The sequence below is a fragment of the Pan paniscus genome, chromosome 1 (genome assembly GCF_029289425.2).
Source record: "Pan paniscus chromosome 1, NHGRI_mPanPan1-v2.0_pri, whole genome shotgun sequence".
Lineage (NCBI taxonomy): Eukaryota > Metazoa > Chordata > Mammalia > Primates > Hominidae > Pan > Pan paniscus.
The window spans coordinates 42,950,398-42,967,724 of record NC_073249.2 but is presented as its reverse complement, the minus strand read 5'-3'; the positions used below and the strand labels follow the sequence as shown (position 1 = coordinate 42,967,724).

At 43.4% G+C, this 17,327-nt stretch overlaps 1 protein-coding gene across 12 annotated transcripts in view; it reads left to right on the top strand.

The window, feature by feature from the left end:
• SRGAP2 (SLIT-ROBO Rho GTPase activating protein 2) overlaps positions 1-17,327 on the top strand; it is a 254,501-nt gene that overhangs the window by 200,620 nt on the left and 36,554 nt on the right. For all 12 annotated transcript variants that reach the window (XM_003822926.6, XM_008976531.5, XM_063599687.1 and 9 more), the window contains 3 exons: positions 4,729-4,813; positions 8,204-8,231; positions 10,081-10,105. In XM_003822926.6, the coding sequence (XP_003822974.1) occupies positions 4,729-4,813; positions 8,204-8,231; positions 10,081-10,105 (138 nt within the window). The remainder of the gene's footprint in view (positions 1-4,728; positions 4,814-8,203; positions 8,232-10,080; positions 10,106-17,327) is intronic.

Below are 17,327 nucleotides of genomic sequence, written 5' to 3'. Positions count from 1 at the left end.
AGCCTAAGTATTTCCTTTTATAGGGAGTTGGAGAATTAGGTTCTTTTATGGGGGATAGAACAGTGAAGGGGTTAAGGATCATGGCCGATAAAGTAACAAAGCTAAACAGTCTGAATTCTTAGGGACAGGTTTGGGGAAGGTAATAGGAGAGGAGGCAATGCCTTGGCCACTGGGGCACTGAGTGACACTAGACTTGGAACTTGTGGTCTGAGATCTTTTTATCTTGGTATTCTCTTGCAGGCCCTTGGTAAACGTGTGCTAGTGAGTACAAATGAGTGAATGCCCCTGTGCTGTCAATTAAACTGGGGAGACATGCTCCATTTAAAGTTTACTCTATTATGTATTCTATCTGACAGCTGTTTCCTATTTTAAAAATTGACGGGGAGGAGGGGAAATGTCAGCATGCCTGCATGGTGGGGAAACAGCCACTATAGTGACATCTGTGTATCTCTGAGCATGGGCTGGGTAGGTGTACTCACTCCTCCTGCCTTGCTGCAGTGGATACTTAGGGTCTTGGGTTCACGCAGATTAAATCCAAGGCATAAGCAACATCCAGTGAGTTTTATACCCCCATGGTAAGAGTGTATTTAAAGGGAAGAGGTTTTTAAAAATGAAATTTGAAAAGCATTCTAGTGCCTCTTACTACTTTTTTAAGGCCCAAAACCTTCTGCTTTCATTCTGCTTTTATTTTAGCACAAAGCAAAGATGCTTAGGGAAGGGATGCTTTTAGTTTCACTGAGGAGGTGATTCAGGTATAAAGGAACACCTTTCTGAGTGCCTGCTCTATGCCAGGCCCTGTGCTATTAACAGTAATGCTTATTATCCAATTTCATTCTCACCAACCTTGTGAAAAAAATAGTATTCTCATTTTTCGGATGGAAAAACTAAGACTCAGGGGGTTAAATGATTTGCCCAAGGTTAGGAGAGTTAGTAAGTGGTAGGACTAGAATATTCCAACTCATGCTTTTTCATTTTAATGCAACTAAAACGTCTATCAAGGAGGGAATGTGCAGAAAGAAAAGTTATTATGTTAATACTTTTCAATAAACAAAACTCACTGCTGACAGTTAATATCCAATTAGGAATTATTAAGAAATCAATTAATGAGATCATAAAAACTGAATTGAAGTTTCACAATGGCACTAAACAAAATGCCCAATAGACTCTTTGCCTCCCTTCCTACTTTTTGAAGAAATTCTCAGTTTTGATTATTTTAAGTGTGAAAGTTGTTGGGGGTGGGCACTGGTCAGACTGTGTTTTAGGAACTTGATTTTATTTTGGTGAATACCTAGAATAAAATATTACCTGTTCTTTTGCTCCTTCATTGAGGAAAACCCCAGGTAGCCACTTTGATTTTGGGTGTTTGGTGAAGGAAGGAAAAAGAATTACCTAATATTGGAACATGCCCTAAGTAAGGAGAGTGATCCTCATTGCCCAAGGAAGGGATTTTGAGATTGGAGATTATAAGCAGCCCTTTTCCTGGCCCCCCTGATCTCCAGAAGTCATTAAAAACCACCTATTCTTCCCTTGCATTCTTCAGCGGTCTCAGCTCCTTTCTCTGTGTGTCTGTCCAACAGCAACAGAAACCTTCTAACTCACTTCCACCAATTAAAGACAAGGTCACTTATCCCCAACGAGTCTCTCATATGGATAAGTGCTGACTTGTGGGTGGGATGGGGGAGTGATAAATAAAATAACATGCCTGCAGACTCTGAGATGCCTTTACCTTTCCATACCTGGCTTACCTGGATGGAAAACTCCCAACTGTGGTTTCCATGCCAGTATTAGGGATGCAGTTCATACCTTGACACAGTTATGATCCTTCAGGATTTAATGAAACCCGAAGAGGTAATCCATCATACATCTTTACCAGATTGTTATTTATTTTAATGGTTCATCAAGTGACAGCCAGAGTTAACTAATGAATTGTGAACATGAATTTAAAAAATGATTTCCGGAATCACAAGTAGTGAGAGGAAGGAATTTGTATCCATCTCCTTTGAGAACTGTGGCTGTTTTCTGAGCAGTCTGGTCTTGTTTTGAAGGTTACAGCTTCTTGGTGAATTTTCCTCATTAGGAAACCTTTAGAGTCTCCTGGGATAACCTTCCAAAGAGAGAGGATTTTGAGGCTTGCATTGTTGGCAATGGATATTTCCTGAAGGCTTTCCACCTCTGGGCCCTAAAGTACTGTTCCAAACCCACAATTAGGCATTGGTTGGGGATTTGGATATTACCCCGGGAAGAATGACAGCAGGTGAGCTGGCATCTGGAGCAGATGGAAAAGGGAAGATGATAACAGAGCCTCTTTCCTTGCAGATGTTCTTGTGCAAAAGCATAAAGGGACAGAGGGAACAGATCATGAATAAGGCAGTAGAAATGATTTGGTGTAAGATTTGGTTTTGGCTTGTTTTATTTTTAATTTAGAGAGTACGGGCACACTAGGGGCTTGGTTTGTAACTGCTGAGGAAGGGTCTACCCAGAGGAGAGTGACACTGCTCATTCATTTATTCATCGTGCATTTATTGAGTATCTGCTATCTGCTAGGCGTGGTAGTATCAGGGATGCAAAGGATAATGAATGACATGGTCTCTGACCATAGAGAGGAGGCAGTCTGAAGAAAAAGACACATGAGTAATAAACCCTCTGTGACAGGGCTGTATGAGAAGTGCTGTCATGGAGATTTGCATGGTACACACAGGACCATCTGGGTGAACATGGGAGGGCTAGGGACTGCATCCCAGAGAAAGCAGATTTTTCTTTTGTTTTTAAACAAGAGAGAGAATCAGATGCAAGCTCTTAGTTAAAAGTTCACACTGTACAGAAAAGTATAGAGTAAAAGTAACTCACATTTGTTCACTTTTCTTTTCTTTTCTTTTTTTTTTTTTTTTTTTGAGACAAGAGTCTTGCTCTGTCGCTCAGGCTGGAGTGCAGTGGTGCGATCTTGGCTCGCTGCAAGCTCCGCCTCCCAGGTTCAAGCAATTCTCCCGCCTCAGCCTCTCGAGTAGCTGGGATTACAGGCACTCACCACCACCACGCCCGGCTAATTTTTGTATTTTTTTGTTAGAGATGGGGTTTCACCATGTTGGCCAGGCTGGTCTCAAACTCCTGTCCTCAAGTGATCCATCTGTCTCAGCCTCCAAAAGTGCTGGGATTATAGGCCTGAGCTACCGCACCTGGCTCTGTTCACCTTTTCTTTCTATCACTCTTAATCCTAAGTGGCAATCCATGAAATCAAAGGTTTGATGTATAATTATATGTTTTACTTAATATACATTAAAAGACAGAACTATTACCATTTAAAATGGTGCATCCACCCAACTACCTCAGTGATCTCATATATCACCAGTAATTCACGGATCACACTTTGGGAAACCTGGCCATTTGACTTCTGAGTTCAGACATAGGCAGATAGCCCCTGATCTGGAGGATGAACCACTGCAGCAGGAGGCGATCAAGGCAAACTAAGACCCCAAGAAAGGCTGTGGAGGAGAGCGGAAAAGATACTGTGTTAAAAGTCCAAAGGCCTTGGGTTGGGCCTGACACTACCACTTGCTAGCTTGCAATGATCAGCAATTTATTTGATACCTCCCCTCCCCTGAGATAATCTTATCTGTAATAAGGAAATAATATCTTCCCTATGTGCCATACAGTTATTTATTGTTAGAGTCGAATGAGAGAATATGCGGTGAAGTGCTCTAAAACCTGCTATGTTGCTGCATGCATAGATCATTAATACTACAAAATTTAGTTCTGCTTCTCTCCTTCTCCTGCTCTGTACCATGATGGATGGGGCATTTTGTCATAATGGTTAAGAGCACATGTTGTATTGTCAAACTGCCTGTATTTGGATACTAACTTTACCACTCACTAACTGTTTGACCTTGAGCAACTTAATTAAACTCTCGAAACCTCAGTGCTCTCATGTGTAAAATGGAAATGATGATGATGATGATGATAGTTCCTGGGGTTGTTTTGAAGATTCAGTGAATTGTCTGGGGACATACGGTCTCTCACTGGGCAGACGAGGGTTGAGAGAGAACAAATCTGAAAGTGCAGCACAGCAATCATATTTTGACTGTGAGAGCAGGTGGGATCACATTTCCAAAACTTCATCTTGTGTTTAGGCCTGGATGTGTGTATGCAAGTCGGGGATGTCAGCCCCTTCAGCTGAGTGCTAGAAATCCGAAGCTTTCCATAAAGACTCCATGCAGAATAGAGAAGGAAGCTGTTGAGGATATGGCTCAAAGATGCTCCACATCCTGGGCTTGCAGCTGAGGCAGGGACTGAGCCTACCATTGGCACTGCTCCTGGTGTGATGGAATGTACCCCCCTCCTCCCACCGAGGGGCCAGGGCAGGGCGGGATGTCAGTGGAGGTGACAGATAGCAGGTGTGTGTCCTCATACCAAGAAGACCAGGGCTCAATAAGTTCATCTACCCTCCCTGCTCTTCCTCAGTGAAACTGCAGGAGAGGGGCTCTAGGAAACAATTTCTTTATACTGGCCATCATAGAACTCCCAGAAAAAACCCGGAGAAGGATATTAATCCACCATGAAAATCAACAGCGGCCCATATGATCAGTGCCTTAAAGAAATTAAAAAATTGACTGGTGGAAATTGGGTCAGAAACCAAATGACTTTTATATAGGGGAATTGTCCAGCTGAGCATCTGTGATTTTTTTTTTCTTCTTCAGGAGTCTGATTGCTCTTTTTCCTCCTCCTCTCTTACAGAAAATGAAAGAGTACCTGGAGGGCAGGAACCTCATCACCAAGTTACAAGCCAAGCATGACCTTCTGCAGAAAACCCTGGGAGAAAGTGAGTGTGGGAACCCTCTGCTAGAGGCTTGACAGTGAGGCCAGCTGGAGCTTTCTTGCTGAGCACACGCCTCCATCCTCAGCCAAGTGGACCCGATCTTGTTGTATGAATGCCTTTCTTTTCTTGGCTTGTTTGATGTGGAAGCACACACCCCAAATGACTGCTTGAGTAATGGGGAAAGGCCAATGCTTAATGAAGCACTAACGTGTATCATCTAGTTGTTTAAATGGAGCGTGCCTGCTCTCCACCCAGTCCCTCCGCCCTCGCCGCCTCTGCCACGACTAGGGTAGAGAGGCTGAGGGGTTATTTATTCTCCAGACACTTTGTTAAAACTCCTAGCTCCTCTGTGGCAGCACTGAGACTGGAGCAAGAAGGTAGGGAGCTGTGAGATGAGATACGCAGCTGCTCTGAGAGGAGAGAATCCTCAAATGCAGGAGGGATGGACAGACTGCTGCTTTCTATAGCTTCCAGAAAGAGCATCAGTTTCCTTCTGCTTTGAAAGCTCCTAATGCTGTTTAAGTGGCAGCCCTCTCTCGTGTGGCTATGCTGAGGCCATGGTGCTGAATGGACTGTCTTGTCTCATAGAATGATTTTAACCAGACCCTGGAAAGTAGCAAGGCAGAGAACTGGACCGGCACTCTGGACTTTCTCTCCTCAACTGTCAAACAGAAGGTGGAGGTTGAAAGAGAAGCTTCCCCAGGGTTTTTTGGCACCCTGCCCAGATTTCCTGCCCAACTCTCAGCATCCTATGATTAATGGGATTCCCAGGTTGGGGATGCCTCTGAATGCCCCACCCCTCCTCCCTGCCCCACTAATCTAATCTCCTCACTTAAAGATAGGAGGGAGCGGAAGGGAGAAGCTGCAGGGAATATGTGCTAACATCAGTTACAGGCAAGCCTGTACTTACACAGAGATCTGACATTTTAAAATAAATTCTTGAGCACTCTTTAGACAAACTGCAAAGTTTAGGAAAGTGTGCAATACTCCTTGGCTCATTGGCCCCAGGAATTGGAGCCTCACTTCTTATTATACCAGAACCTCCTACCCACCTTTTTTGCCCTGTCCTTTTCCTGCCTTGGATGATTTCCCAGATGATTAATTTTTTTCTCTAATCTTTTATCTAATGACTTCTTTTTTTTTTTTTTTTTGAGATGGAGTCTTGCTATGTCACCCAGGCTGGAGTGGAGTGGTGCCATCTCGGCTCACTGCCAACTCCACCTCCTAGATTAAAGGGATTCTCCCACCTCAGCCTCCCCAGTAACTGGGATTACAGGCACGTGCCACCACGCCTGGGTAAGTTTTGTATTTTCAGTTGAGACGGGGTTTTGCCATGTTGGCCAGGCTGGTCTCAATCTCCTGACCTCAGGTGATCCACCCACCTCAGCTTCCCAAAGTGCTGGGATTACAAGCGTGAGCCACCACGCCTGGCTGATCTTATGACTTTTTTTTTTTTTTTTTTTTTTTTTGAGATGGAGTCTTGCTCTGTCGCCCAGGCTGGAGTGCAGTGGTGTGATCTTGGCTCACTGCAAACTCCACCTCCCAGGTTCAAGCGATTCTACCGCCTCAGCCTCCTGAATAGCTGGGATTACAGGTGCCCACCACCACGCCTGGCTAATTTTTTTGTATTCTTGGTAGAGACGAGGTTTCACCATCTGGGCCAGGCTGGTCTCAAACTCCTGACCTCAGGTGATCTGCCGGCCTCGGCCTCCCAAAGTGCTGGGATTACAGGTGTGAGCCACCGGGCCCAGCCCAATCTTATGACTTTTAAGGCATTTTCTTTTATGTGAAGAAAGCCGGTTAGATAATTTCTATTCTTCCTCACCACCGAAAGGACTCAGACTAAACAAGTTTGGGCATTGAGGGCCAAACTTTGCTTATAGAAAATCTTTACTCTTGGGTTATCAGATCGCTCCATGGAGAATCAAGACAGTCTAAGCATAGTCCATAAGTAAGACAGAGAGCAGGGCCTTGGGGCCATACAAATGCATTCATATGCGCTCACATTTGTGTGTGTGAGTGAATGGGTTTACTCACACATTTATGCACCAAATGTGCTACTATGGAGGGATGAAGGCTGATCATTAGTGCTGCAAATTGTCTTAATCTAAATATGACAAGTTCTAGCAATAAAGAAAAAAAAAACTATAAATCTTTCTGTGTGCAAGTCATCACGTCCCTGCCTTCTGAATGTTTTTGTCACCATGATGCAGGAGCCCCTTGTTCTTGCCGTAGAGGGATAATTGATGTGTATGAATATTCCAGAATGGAAATGGAACAGATGTAGAAAATAATGGCTCAGAATAATATTTTTGCACATAAGAGCTGAGCCTTTGGTAACGAGAGACAGTTGGGGTAGGGGATGGCGTTGCTCAAGATGAGCTGAACTGTAAGCAACAATTACCAACCTTTAAAGGCAAGAAAATGCCCTGCCCTCCCTCCGCCAGCCCTTGGAGTTGCCTTTGCAAGAGCTTGGATAGGGAGGAGTGTGGGAGCTGATTTTTACTTCCCCCGGCTCAGCACCTGCTAGGGTTTGCCCCTGGTTTAAATAATGCAGATCTAAAACAGATCGAGCTTCATTAACTGTGGTCCCAAAGAAAGCAATATATATTACATCATTTCCCATGTAGACATGCATATATATTTTTTTAAAACATGAGAATACTTCTCATGAACTTGAAGATTTTCAGTTTCATTTTTTTAAAAGCTAGCAATGACCCATTAAACTCCTAAGGCCCACTGTTAGATTGAGAACCATGATTTGCTAGCAGTATCAACATTGTATCTCCCATCTCCCTTGCCACCTCAGTCAAACCTAACAGGAGAATTTACTATGAATCTAAAGCTAGAGTATCCATATCTTCTCTGTTCTCTCCCACAAACAACTCCTCTTGTTCTCTCAGCCTCCAACTCTGTGTGTGTGTGTGTGTGTGTGTGTGTGTGTGTGTGTGTGTGTGTATACTTAGGAGCAAGTAAACTTGGCCTTCCACCCCACCACACACACATCCAACATAAGAGAAGCTGAATTTCATCTCTGGGAGGGCTTCTAATAATTTATTCTATTAAGTATGATCTGTGCTGCTATTGTTCCACTACCTCCATCTCTATGTTCCCATTGGAAAGCAGAATTGGCCCTAAGGTTTAGGGGGACTGACCTGGACTGGGAATCAGCATCAGAAACAGTTCTTGCCCAGAAAGAGGGTCTTGGTGCTTTCTTTTCTTTCTCTCTGTCTCTGTCTCTCTCTGTCTCTCGCTCTCTCTCCTCTCTTTTGCCACACACTGTTATACTGTGGCTGTCTAGGGGAGATAGGCATGGTAGTTACTAGGAGTGGGTCTCCCTCCTTCACCCCTTCTCCTTTAACATAATGCTTTTTGCCTTTGTGTTTCCAACAGGTCAGCGGACAGATTGCAGTCTAGCCAGGTGAGTGTGGCCTGGGACAGGCCTGGGAAGTGATAGAGGCTTGGGGGGTAGAGCAATCTTACTCTGGGAGAGAGCCAAGGAGTTGAGTTGTAAAGGCATTGAATGACTTTACAAAGCAATGGCCTGGGGCGGGGTTTGTTTACTTCCCTTTGCCTTACTGACCCCATCTGATCTCAGATAGAAATGGGGTTTTCTGGGACTTTGAGAAGGAGCTAAGCAGAACTGAGTGAAAGGGGTTATCATTTGCTGAAATTGTCCCAGAGACCCCCTAACGCCACTGAATTGCAAGTAACATAAACATTCAACTGTAGAGGATTCTGGTAACCTAACCTTAGCTGCTAGACTTCAACATAGGGGCTCTGGGGAGTCTCTGACGCAGAGAAAGAAGATCAGGAGATGGCATTTGATTTTTTTTTTTTTTTTTATGCCCAGAAAAGAAGGCAGCCCCTAATTAGTAGTGACTGTTGCTGGATAATGAAATATTACATTGCATTGGCTTGCCAAAGAGTATTGGTAGAAATATTTGCCTGATGTACAAGTATGCACCCCTCCCAATCTTTCCCCACCTTCCCCTTCCTCCTCCACCCCAGCCAAATATTTTCCCTCTCAGTCATGGTGCTGCTATGAGAAAATTTGTGAGCTGTCGAAGAGCAAGGTATTCATTCATCCAGCAGTTCTCAGATGCCTAGAAATGTGCTGATTTAACTAGAGAAGGGGCTTTAATGGGTTGGACTCCTTAGAGACCCTGGGTTAGCCCATTATATCAACCACTTATATCTGCCAAAACACATAATAATTATGAGGCCATTTACAATTATAGGCTCATTATTTAGAGATAGCTTCATTTGGCTTTCATTGTTTTGTCATTGTGAATTACAATAAAGATCCCATTAATATACCAGTCTTGATGACTGGAGGGAACCAGGATAATGGGATTCTCTGGAACACATCTTTTTGGTGTTAGAGTCTTACTGTAAGTTCACCTGAGCTCCTGAGTCTGTGGAAGGCTCTGTAGGACTGAAAAGAGCTGAGTTGAATTTCCCGGTGCTGAGTTATTTTGCTGTGAGACCTTGGGCCACTCTTTTCCCCTCTCTGAACTCTGGTTTCCTCTTCTAGAAGACCAGAGCACTCCACTAGATTCAAGGAGTTCTAGGATTCCAAAGGGGTTCCTCAGGAGTGGCCTGGTGGCAGGGGCAGAGCGATGACCAGCAACCAGGCTCTGGTCCCATCCTTCACTCAGAGCAGGACAGCCCTGGCCTCCTTGGTTTGGGTGTTATGCCTCTGAGTCAGATTCCCTTTGAGAAGAGGCTTCTGAGGCTAAACACAGATTGGAAAACATTGACCTAGAGGATTCTCAAGGTTGTTTCCAAACTAGATGTTCTACACTCTAAATCCAGAAAAATTGTTCCCTGTAAAGATAGCGATCTTTAAGGATTTCCTAGAGAAACAAAACAAAAAGCATCCTTTGGTGTTTCCCAGTGTCTCCTAGCAGACAAAAAAATCTTCTTATTGTCTAGCCCAAAAATATTTTACTACAAATTGAACCAGTCCTCTCCTATTCTAATTTTGAGTAGTGGTAGACATTAAAAGCAGGGACGTCTGTGCTTTTGTGAAAAAAAGAGCTTTCGTAGGCTTTATTGTGGAAGTAATTTATCAAGTTTCTTAGCCATTTCTGGGACTGAACTGAGTAATGTCACATGTTTCATTAGCCACCACATAGATTTTTTTTAATTATTAAAAACTTTACTTCTGGGTTTAAGAGTGATTGTTTATCTCATTCGTCCCAATTTTCTCTTTTTCTTCCTTGTTGCTGGATTGGTCCACTCTGATTCGGCGGGATTGGTCACAGGCGCAGCTCAACTGTGAGGAAACAGGTAAGGGCCCAAGCGGGGCCAGGCTGGTCTAGCCTGAAAATATAGTCCATCCCACAGGCATTTATTGAGCGCCACTGTGTGCAGGACAGACACCTCTGACTTCATGCCTGCATTTGGAATGTATCATTTAGTCATAGTATGTTTAATATGGTGGCAATGTCATTGATTTAACTAGTTGGAGTGGCCATAGTCTTTTTGACTTGTCTCTCTCCTTTCTAGTCATTTATCCTCTTGCATACTAGGGGTTTGGTTTCATCGGTGCAGATTGTTCCAGAACTGCCCATGGCATCCTTTTCCAAGACCACAAAAGAGGCTTGACACTTCCTACATATGTGCTAACATATCAGTAACTCACAGCACCTAATTAGCTAGACCAGACAATCTCGCTTTAAGTTGGCAGATTTTGTTTGATTGTTTCCGGTGGCGTAGTCATTCTAGATGGATTCCTAAGACATGCTAACAGTGAGAAGATTAAGTCTGGTCTAGGAACGATAGGCAAGGGCTGTTCAACTCTGCAATTTGGTGCATGATCTTCAGTGTCGTGTTAAAATCTGCCACTGGGCAGCCAGCTCTCATTACCCATATTAGGAGGGCTCTTAGAGAGCAGTGGCATGGATAATCCACATCAATGGATAATCTAAACAGCACTTGTGCTTGTTTAAAAAAAATTAATTGAAGTATTTTTTGCAGTAGCAAAATTGACTTCCTAATTATACTTTATGGCAAATACTGAAATGATTTTATGTTCCCTAAGCTCATACCAGCTATGCAGTAGACAGCAGGGAGGGCGGGTGGAGAGAGCTCAGAAATATCTTTGTGTCTGCTCAGGGGAAAGCTAATCCAGGCTTTAAAAAATCATTTTGGGTAATTCTCAGTGGCTCTAGCCACAGGGAGATAATCGAATAAAGAGGGTGCATGGTTTTTATGGTGTCGGCAGCCCAAGCATTTCTTCAGCTCATCTGACTGCTCTGACAGGGTGGACCATTAAGCTGGGGAACTTGGATGATACAGGCCTCGCTTGTCTCAGTTTTGCTGTCACTATTTTCCCCTTCTCTACTTTGAATCTCATCTTAATGAGTATGCCATCAGATGCAATTACACATTTTTTAAATTATAAAAATTTAATTGCAAGTCTCCTCCCTCTTTTTCCTCTATTTCTTTCTTCCTCCTCTTTCTTCCGTAATTTCATTTAAAACTAGAGAGGAATGGAGTGACTCCTAGAGATAATTTAGTGCATTTAAAATTAATAGGTGCATATCTTGCAGAGGGAGCAAGCTATTTTCCCTTTAACACTAAGAAAAGAAATGAACTTGAAGTTTGTTCTTTTCAGTTCCTTGGCTGAAACCAGGCATCTTGGTTATAGCTGGAGCATGTTTGCAAGGGGTTTGCAGCTCCACTGTGGCTGCAGGAGTGCCAGAGACATCAGTTTGGCAGGTGATATATGCCCTTGGTTGGGCTCACTGTTGGAGGGGAACAGCACCCATCTGGTTTGCATCCTGCTGCACCTAAGCAGTTGCAGGCAAAGTGTGTTTGCCTGGTGCTAGATTTGCGTAGGAGTTACAGGATATACCAAAATCCCCAATCCAATAAAGACCTTGTTTTCATTCTGCTGCCCCAGTTTCTCTCTAGCAGTTCATATCTACTAGTAGATCAGCAAGAAGTCTTCCTAAGATGGTCAGGAAGATAAAATAGATAGTAAGTTACTTGGAAGGTGAGTAATCTTATATAAGTAACAAGGAAATAATTGTTTGTTGATGGCAAATCAGGCAAACAAGAGGAAGAAGCTAGTAGTTTTTGTTTTTGAGGGTCTTTAATGGGTTCCGGTCATTTTTGACCCTGTCAAAGACTAGGTTTAAACCATCCCAGACCTTTTTTAAAAAGGAGACAGTCTCCCTGCTGCTTCCAGACCTCCCCTGCTCCCTGTAACCTCAGCATTATTTCTCTCCTGGCCATGACTTCATATCTTCTTTGTTGGCCTTTCTCCATTCCTCTAAATTGAGGCATTTCTCCAGGGCTCTGTCCTCTCACGATGTCTCTCTATATTCTTTCCTTTGTCACTCTTGTTCCCTTAGATGAATCTTTCTCTTCTTCCCTAAGCATTCTTTTGTTCTATAATGCTGTCCTTTTGAGTCCAATGAGTAATTCCTCAGTGATCGACTAGACATTCATACTTGAAAGTTATGATAGCACCTTCTACCTTCAGCATCAGTCTCACCGTCCCCCATCACATTTTGATTTGCGTAGCCCCTCCCTTCACTTCTCTGCTTGTGTTCGGGGGGACTCCATTCTTCACAGTCTCTGAGGCCCCAAATCTTACCTTTGATGCTTCTTTCATCATTACTCACATATAATCTGTTGTCAAGATTTGTATTTTCTCCCTTGGTAAAAATGAAAATTAACAAATGTAGTACAAATAAGTACCTAACAAAAACTCTAACCCTCTTACTCATGTGAAATTATGCCAGATAATGCATATTCACAGATTTTCTGGCCACCTTTCTGATTTTTTTTTTTCTTTTTTGAGACAGGGTCTGGCTGTGCCAGGCTGGAGTGCAGTGGCACAATCTTGGCTCCCTGTAACCTCCACCTCCTGGGCTCAAGCAGTGCACCCACCATAGCCTCCTGAGTAGCTGGGACTACAGGTGCACACCACCACGCCTGGCTAATTTATGTATTTTTTTTTTTTTAATAGAGACTGGGTTTCACCATGTTGCGCAGGCTGGTCTCGAATTCCTGAGCTCAAGTGATCCACCTGCCTCGGCCTCCCAAAGTGCTGGGATTATAGGCGTGAGCCACCGCGCCCGGCCCTTTCTGATTGTTTTCTCCTGAAAATTACTGGACCACTGCTTTACTATGTTTTCCAACTTAGGCCCTACCTTTCTCCCTCTACTTTTGGTTTAAAGTTCCCTTAATCTGATTGGATGAGAATTTGGCCTGATTCCTTAAAGGCCCCTTCTAACCCTAAGATTTCATTACCAAAAAAAAAAAAAGTGTATGAAGGAATTAAGCTGACAAGGATTTCTAACATTGGAGGAGGGAAGAAGACAGAGAGAAAGGAAGAGATGAATAGTACATAAAAATGTAGACACTGCTCAGTCAGTGCTCACGCCTATAGTCCCAGCACTTTGGGAGGTCGAGATGGGCGGATCACCTGAGGTCAGGAGTTCGAGACCGGCCTGGCCAACATGGTAAAACCCCGTCTCTACCAAAAATAGAAAAATTAGCCAGCCATGGTAGTGGGCACCTGTAATCCCAGCTACTCATGAGTCTGAGGCAAGAGAATCACTTGAACCTGGGAAGCGGAGGTTCCAGTGAGCCGAGATCATGCCATTGTACTCCAGCCTGGGTGACAAGAGAGAGACTCTGTCTCAAAATAAAATAAGATAAAATAAAATAAACTCAGTCAACTCTATGCAAAGGCAGTGGTGAAGTGCAGGTCTTCGTGGCACCACAGGAGTGCACAGACACATCCCAGGGAAATTAATTTACTCATTGCTCAGAAACATTACAAGGAGAGAGGAGGATGGCAGGAGCGTTCAAAGCCTTTGTGACTTTGTCCATTTTGTGCTCCTACTGGACTCTTAGACTCCACTGGAGCAGTGGGGACTAGAAAAATGCCTGTGCAGTAGGACAGGTCATCTGTAGCCCACCCTTACCTGCCACAGATTATCCACTGGGGGCTGCATGTGAGTGCTGCTGGTAACCACAGACATGCAGGTTAATATTTTTCTTGCCCTGTTTCCTGCCAACCCTTTGTACTTACCTTTAACTACCACTGATATTCCATTTCCTGCAGGCCAAATTTTGTACTCACACAATTTGTTGAAGCCAGTAGCCTGTAAGCTTTCCAGCTTTCCTCTCTCTAGGTCATAATATATAAACCTAGGACCAACAAAACTATGCAAACGCTCATATCACTATCTTCATTATCACTGCTGCTACTATTTTTTAATAATTTATATTAATACACAATAATTGTACATACTTATGGGGTACATGTAATATTTTGATACATGCATACAATTTGTAATAACCAAATCAGGGTAATTAGGGTATCTGTCACCTCACATATGTATCATTTTTTTGGTGTGTATGTATTGGGAACATTCCAAATCTTCTATCTGTTTTGAAATATCCAATAAATTATTATTAACTGTTATTATCCTACTGTGCTATCAAACATTAGAACTTATTTCTTCTATCTAACTGTATTTTTATACCCATTAACTAACCTCACTTTTTTTTTTTTTGTTTTTTGTTTTTTGTTTTTTGAGACAGGGTCTTGTTCTGTTGCCCAGGCTGGACTGCAGTGGTGTGATCTCAGCTCACTGCAACCTCTGCCTCCTCGATTCAAGCAATTCTCGTGCCTCGACCTCCCAAGTAGCTGGGATTACAGGCGCGCACCACAACGCCTGGCTTATTTTTGTATTTTTAGTAGAGACAGGGTTTCGCCATGTTGGCCAGGCTGGTCTCGAACTCCTGACCTCAGGTGATCTTTCTGCCTCAGCCTCCCAAAGTGCTGGGATTACAGGCGTCAGCCACTGCACCCTGCCCAACCTCACTTTTTTTTTTTTTTTGAGATGGAGTTTCACTCTTGTCGCCCAGGCTGGGGTGCAATGGTGCAATCTTGCCTCACTGCAACCTCCACCTCCTGGATTGAAGCAATTCTCCTGCCTCAGCCTCCCGAGTAGCTGGGATTACAGGCATCTGCTGCCATGCCCAGCTAATTTTTGTATTTTTAGTAGAGACAAAGTTTTACCATGTTGGCCAGGCTAGTCTTGAACTCCTGACCTCAGGTGAGCCACCTCACCCGGCCCAACCTCACTTCTCAACCCCTCACTCCCCGCTACCCTTCCCAGTCTCCGGAAACCATCATTCTACTCTCTGCCTTCATGCGATCAAATTTTTTAGCTTATAGATACAAGTGAGAATATGCAGTATTTATCTTTCTGTGCCTGGCTAATTTTACTTACCACAGTGTCCTCCAGTTCCATCTATATTGCTGCAAGCGACAGAATTTTATTCTTTTTTATGGCTGAATAATATTTCATTGTGTATATATACCACATTTTACCCATTCATCCATTGATGGACACTTAGGTTGCTTCCATATCTCAGCTATTGTGAATAATGCAGCAATAAACGTGAGAGTGCAGTTACACTGATACTTCAATATACTGATTTCTTTTCTTTTGGATCTATAGCCAGCAGTGGGCCTGCTGTATCATATGGTAGATCTACTTTTAGTTTCTTGAGGAGCTTCCATACTGTTTTTTTGCAGTAGCTGTACTAATTTATATTCCTGCCAGCAGTGTACAAGCATTCCCCTTTCTCTGCATCCTTGCCAGCATTTGTTATTTTTTGGCTTTTTGATAATTGCCATTTTAATTGTGGTGAGATTATTTAAAAATTTGCATTTCTCATGATTAGTGACATTGAGCATTTTTTCACATACCTGTTGGCCATTTGTATGTCTTCTTTTGAGAATGCCTATTCAAATCATTTGCCCATTTTTTAATCAGATAGTTTGGTTTTTTGCTATTGAGTTGTTTGAGTTCCTTATATATTCTAGTTATTAATCCCTTATCAGATGGATAGTTTGCAGATATTTTCTCCCATTCTTTAGGTTGTCTCTTCACTCTGTTGATCGTTTCCTTTGCTCTGCAAAAGCTTTGTAGCTTGAGATAATCCCATTTGTCTGTTTTTGCTTTTGTTGCCTATGCTTTTGAGGTCTTACTCAAAAAATCTTTGCCCAGACCAGTATCCTTGAAGCATTGCCCCAATGGTTTTTTTTCAGTCATTTCATAGTTCAGGTCTTACATTTAAGTCTTTAATCCATTTTGATTTGTTTTTCTATATGGTGAAAGATAGGGATCTAGTTTCATTCTTCTGCTGCTATTATTTGTAAATGAGAAATGTAATAACAGAAGTCTGTAAACATAAAAAGACTCCCCCCAAATTGAGCTTTTCTGGCGTTTTCATAGTGGAACCCAGTTTCTTCCTTAGAATAGGGAAGAGAAGACAAAGATTCTTCCCCTGAGATCACCCTAGCCTAACTGGCCAGTCAGTGATGCCGACAAGAGGGCAGACACTGGCTGCTGTAGCTGGAAAGCTGGAGGAAGCAGATGGGTTTGGGGGTCATGAAGATGAGCATTTGGGTCGCTGCAACCGTCCTGACACCAGCTCCACCTTGGCACATACAGTATTCCCTTTGGCATCATCCCTGGTTCCAAGAAAGCTTGAGAGGTAGAGGCTAAGCCAGCTTTTCTCTCAGCCTGAATTTTTTGTGAGACCCAGCTGCTTGCCTAATAGTGGCCAAACCCTATGGCTACAGTGGCAAATTCAGAGCCAGGGGAGGGATCCACGCAGACCTGTCAAACGGGCAGAAGCTACACAGACCCATCGCACTTGACAGTCCAGTCTCTGTCCTGAACATCTAAAGCCCTTTCTAGTTAAGTTTGGTCCCCTCTCCCTGATCTCTTTCTTCCACACAGCTGAATTATTGTACATTCAGCTGCATTATAAAACCCTACTGGTTTAGGCCAGGCACGATGGTTCATACCTGTAATCCCAGTGCTTTGGGAGGCTAAGGCAGGAGGATTACTTGAGGCTAGGAGTTTGAGACCAACCTGGGCAACATAGCAAGACCCTCTATGTAAAATAAAAATGTGCTGGGTGTGGTGTGGGTACCTGTAGTTCCAGCTACTCAGGAGGCTGAGGCAGGAGGATCACTTGAGACTATTTGCTCAAGGTTACATTGAGCTATGATCGCACCACTGTACTCCAGCCTAGGCTACAGAGGGAAACCCTGTCTCTAAAAACAATAAATTAATTTAAAATATAAAATAGGCTGGGCATGGTGGCTCACGCCTGTAATCGCAGCACTTTGGGAGGCCGAGACAGGCGGATCACGAGGTCAGGAGATCGAGACCATCCTGGCTAACACAATGAAACCCTGTCTCTACTAAAAATACAAAAAAATTAGCCAGGCATAGTGGCAGGTGCCTGTAGTCCCAGCTACTCAGGAAGCTGAGGCAGGAGAAAGGCATGAACCTGGGAGGCAGAGCTTGCAGTGACCTGAGATCGCACCACTGCACTCTGTCTAGCCTGGGCGACTGATTGAGACTCTGTCTCAAAAAAAAAAAAAAAAAGAAAAAAAAATTGTATATATAAAATAAAACCCTACTAGTTTTGAGTAATACTTGGTATGCACACCTGGCAA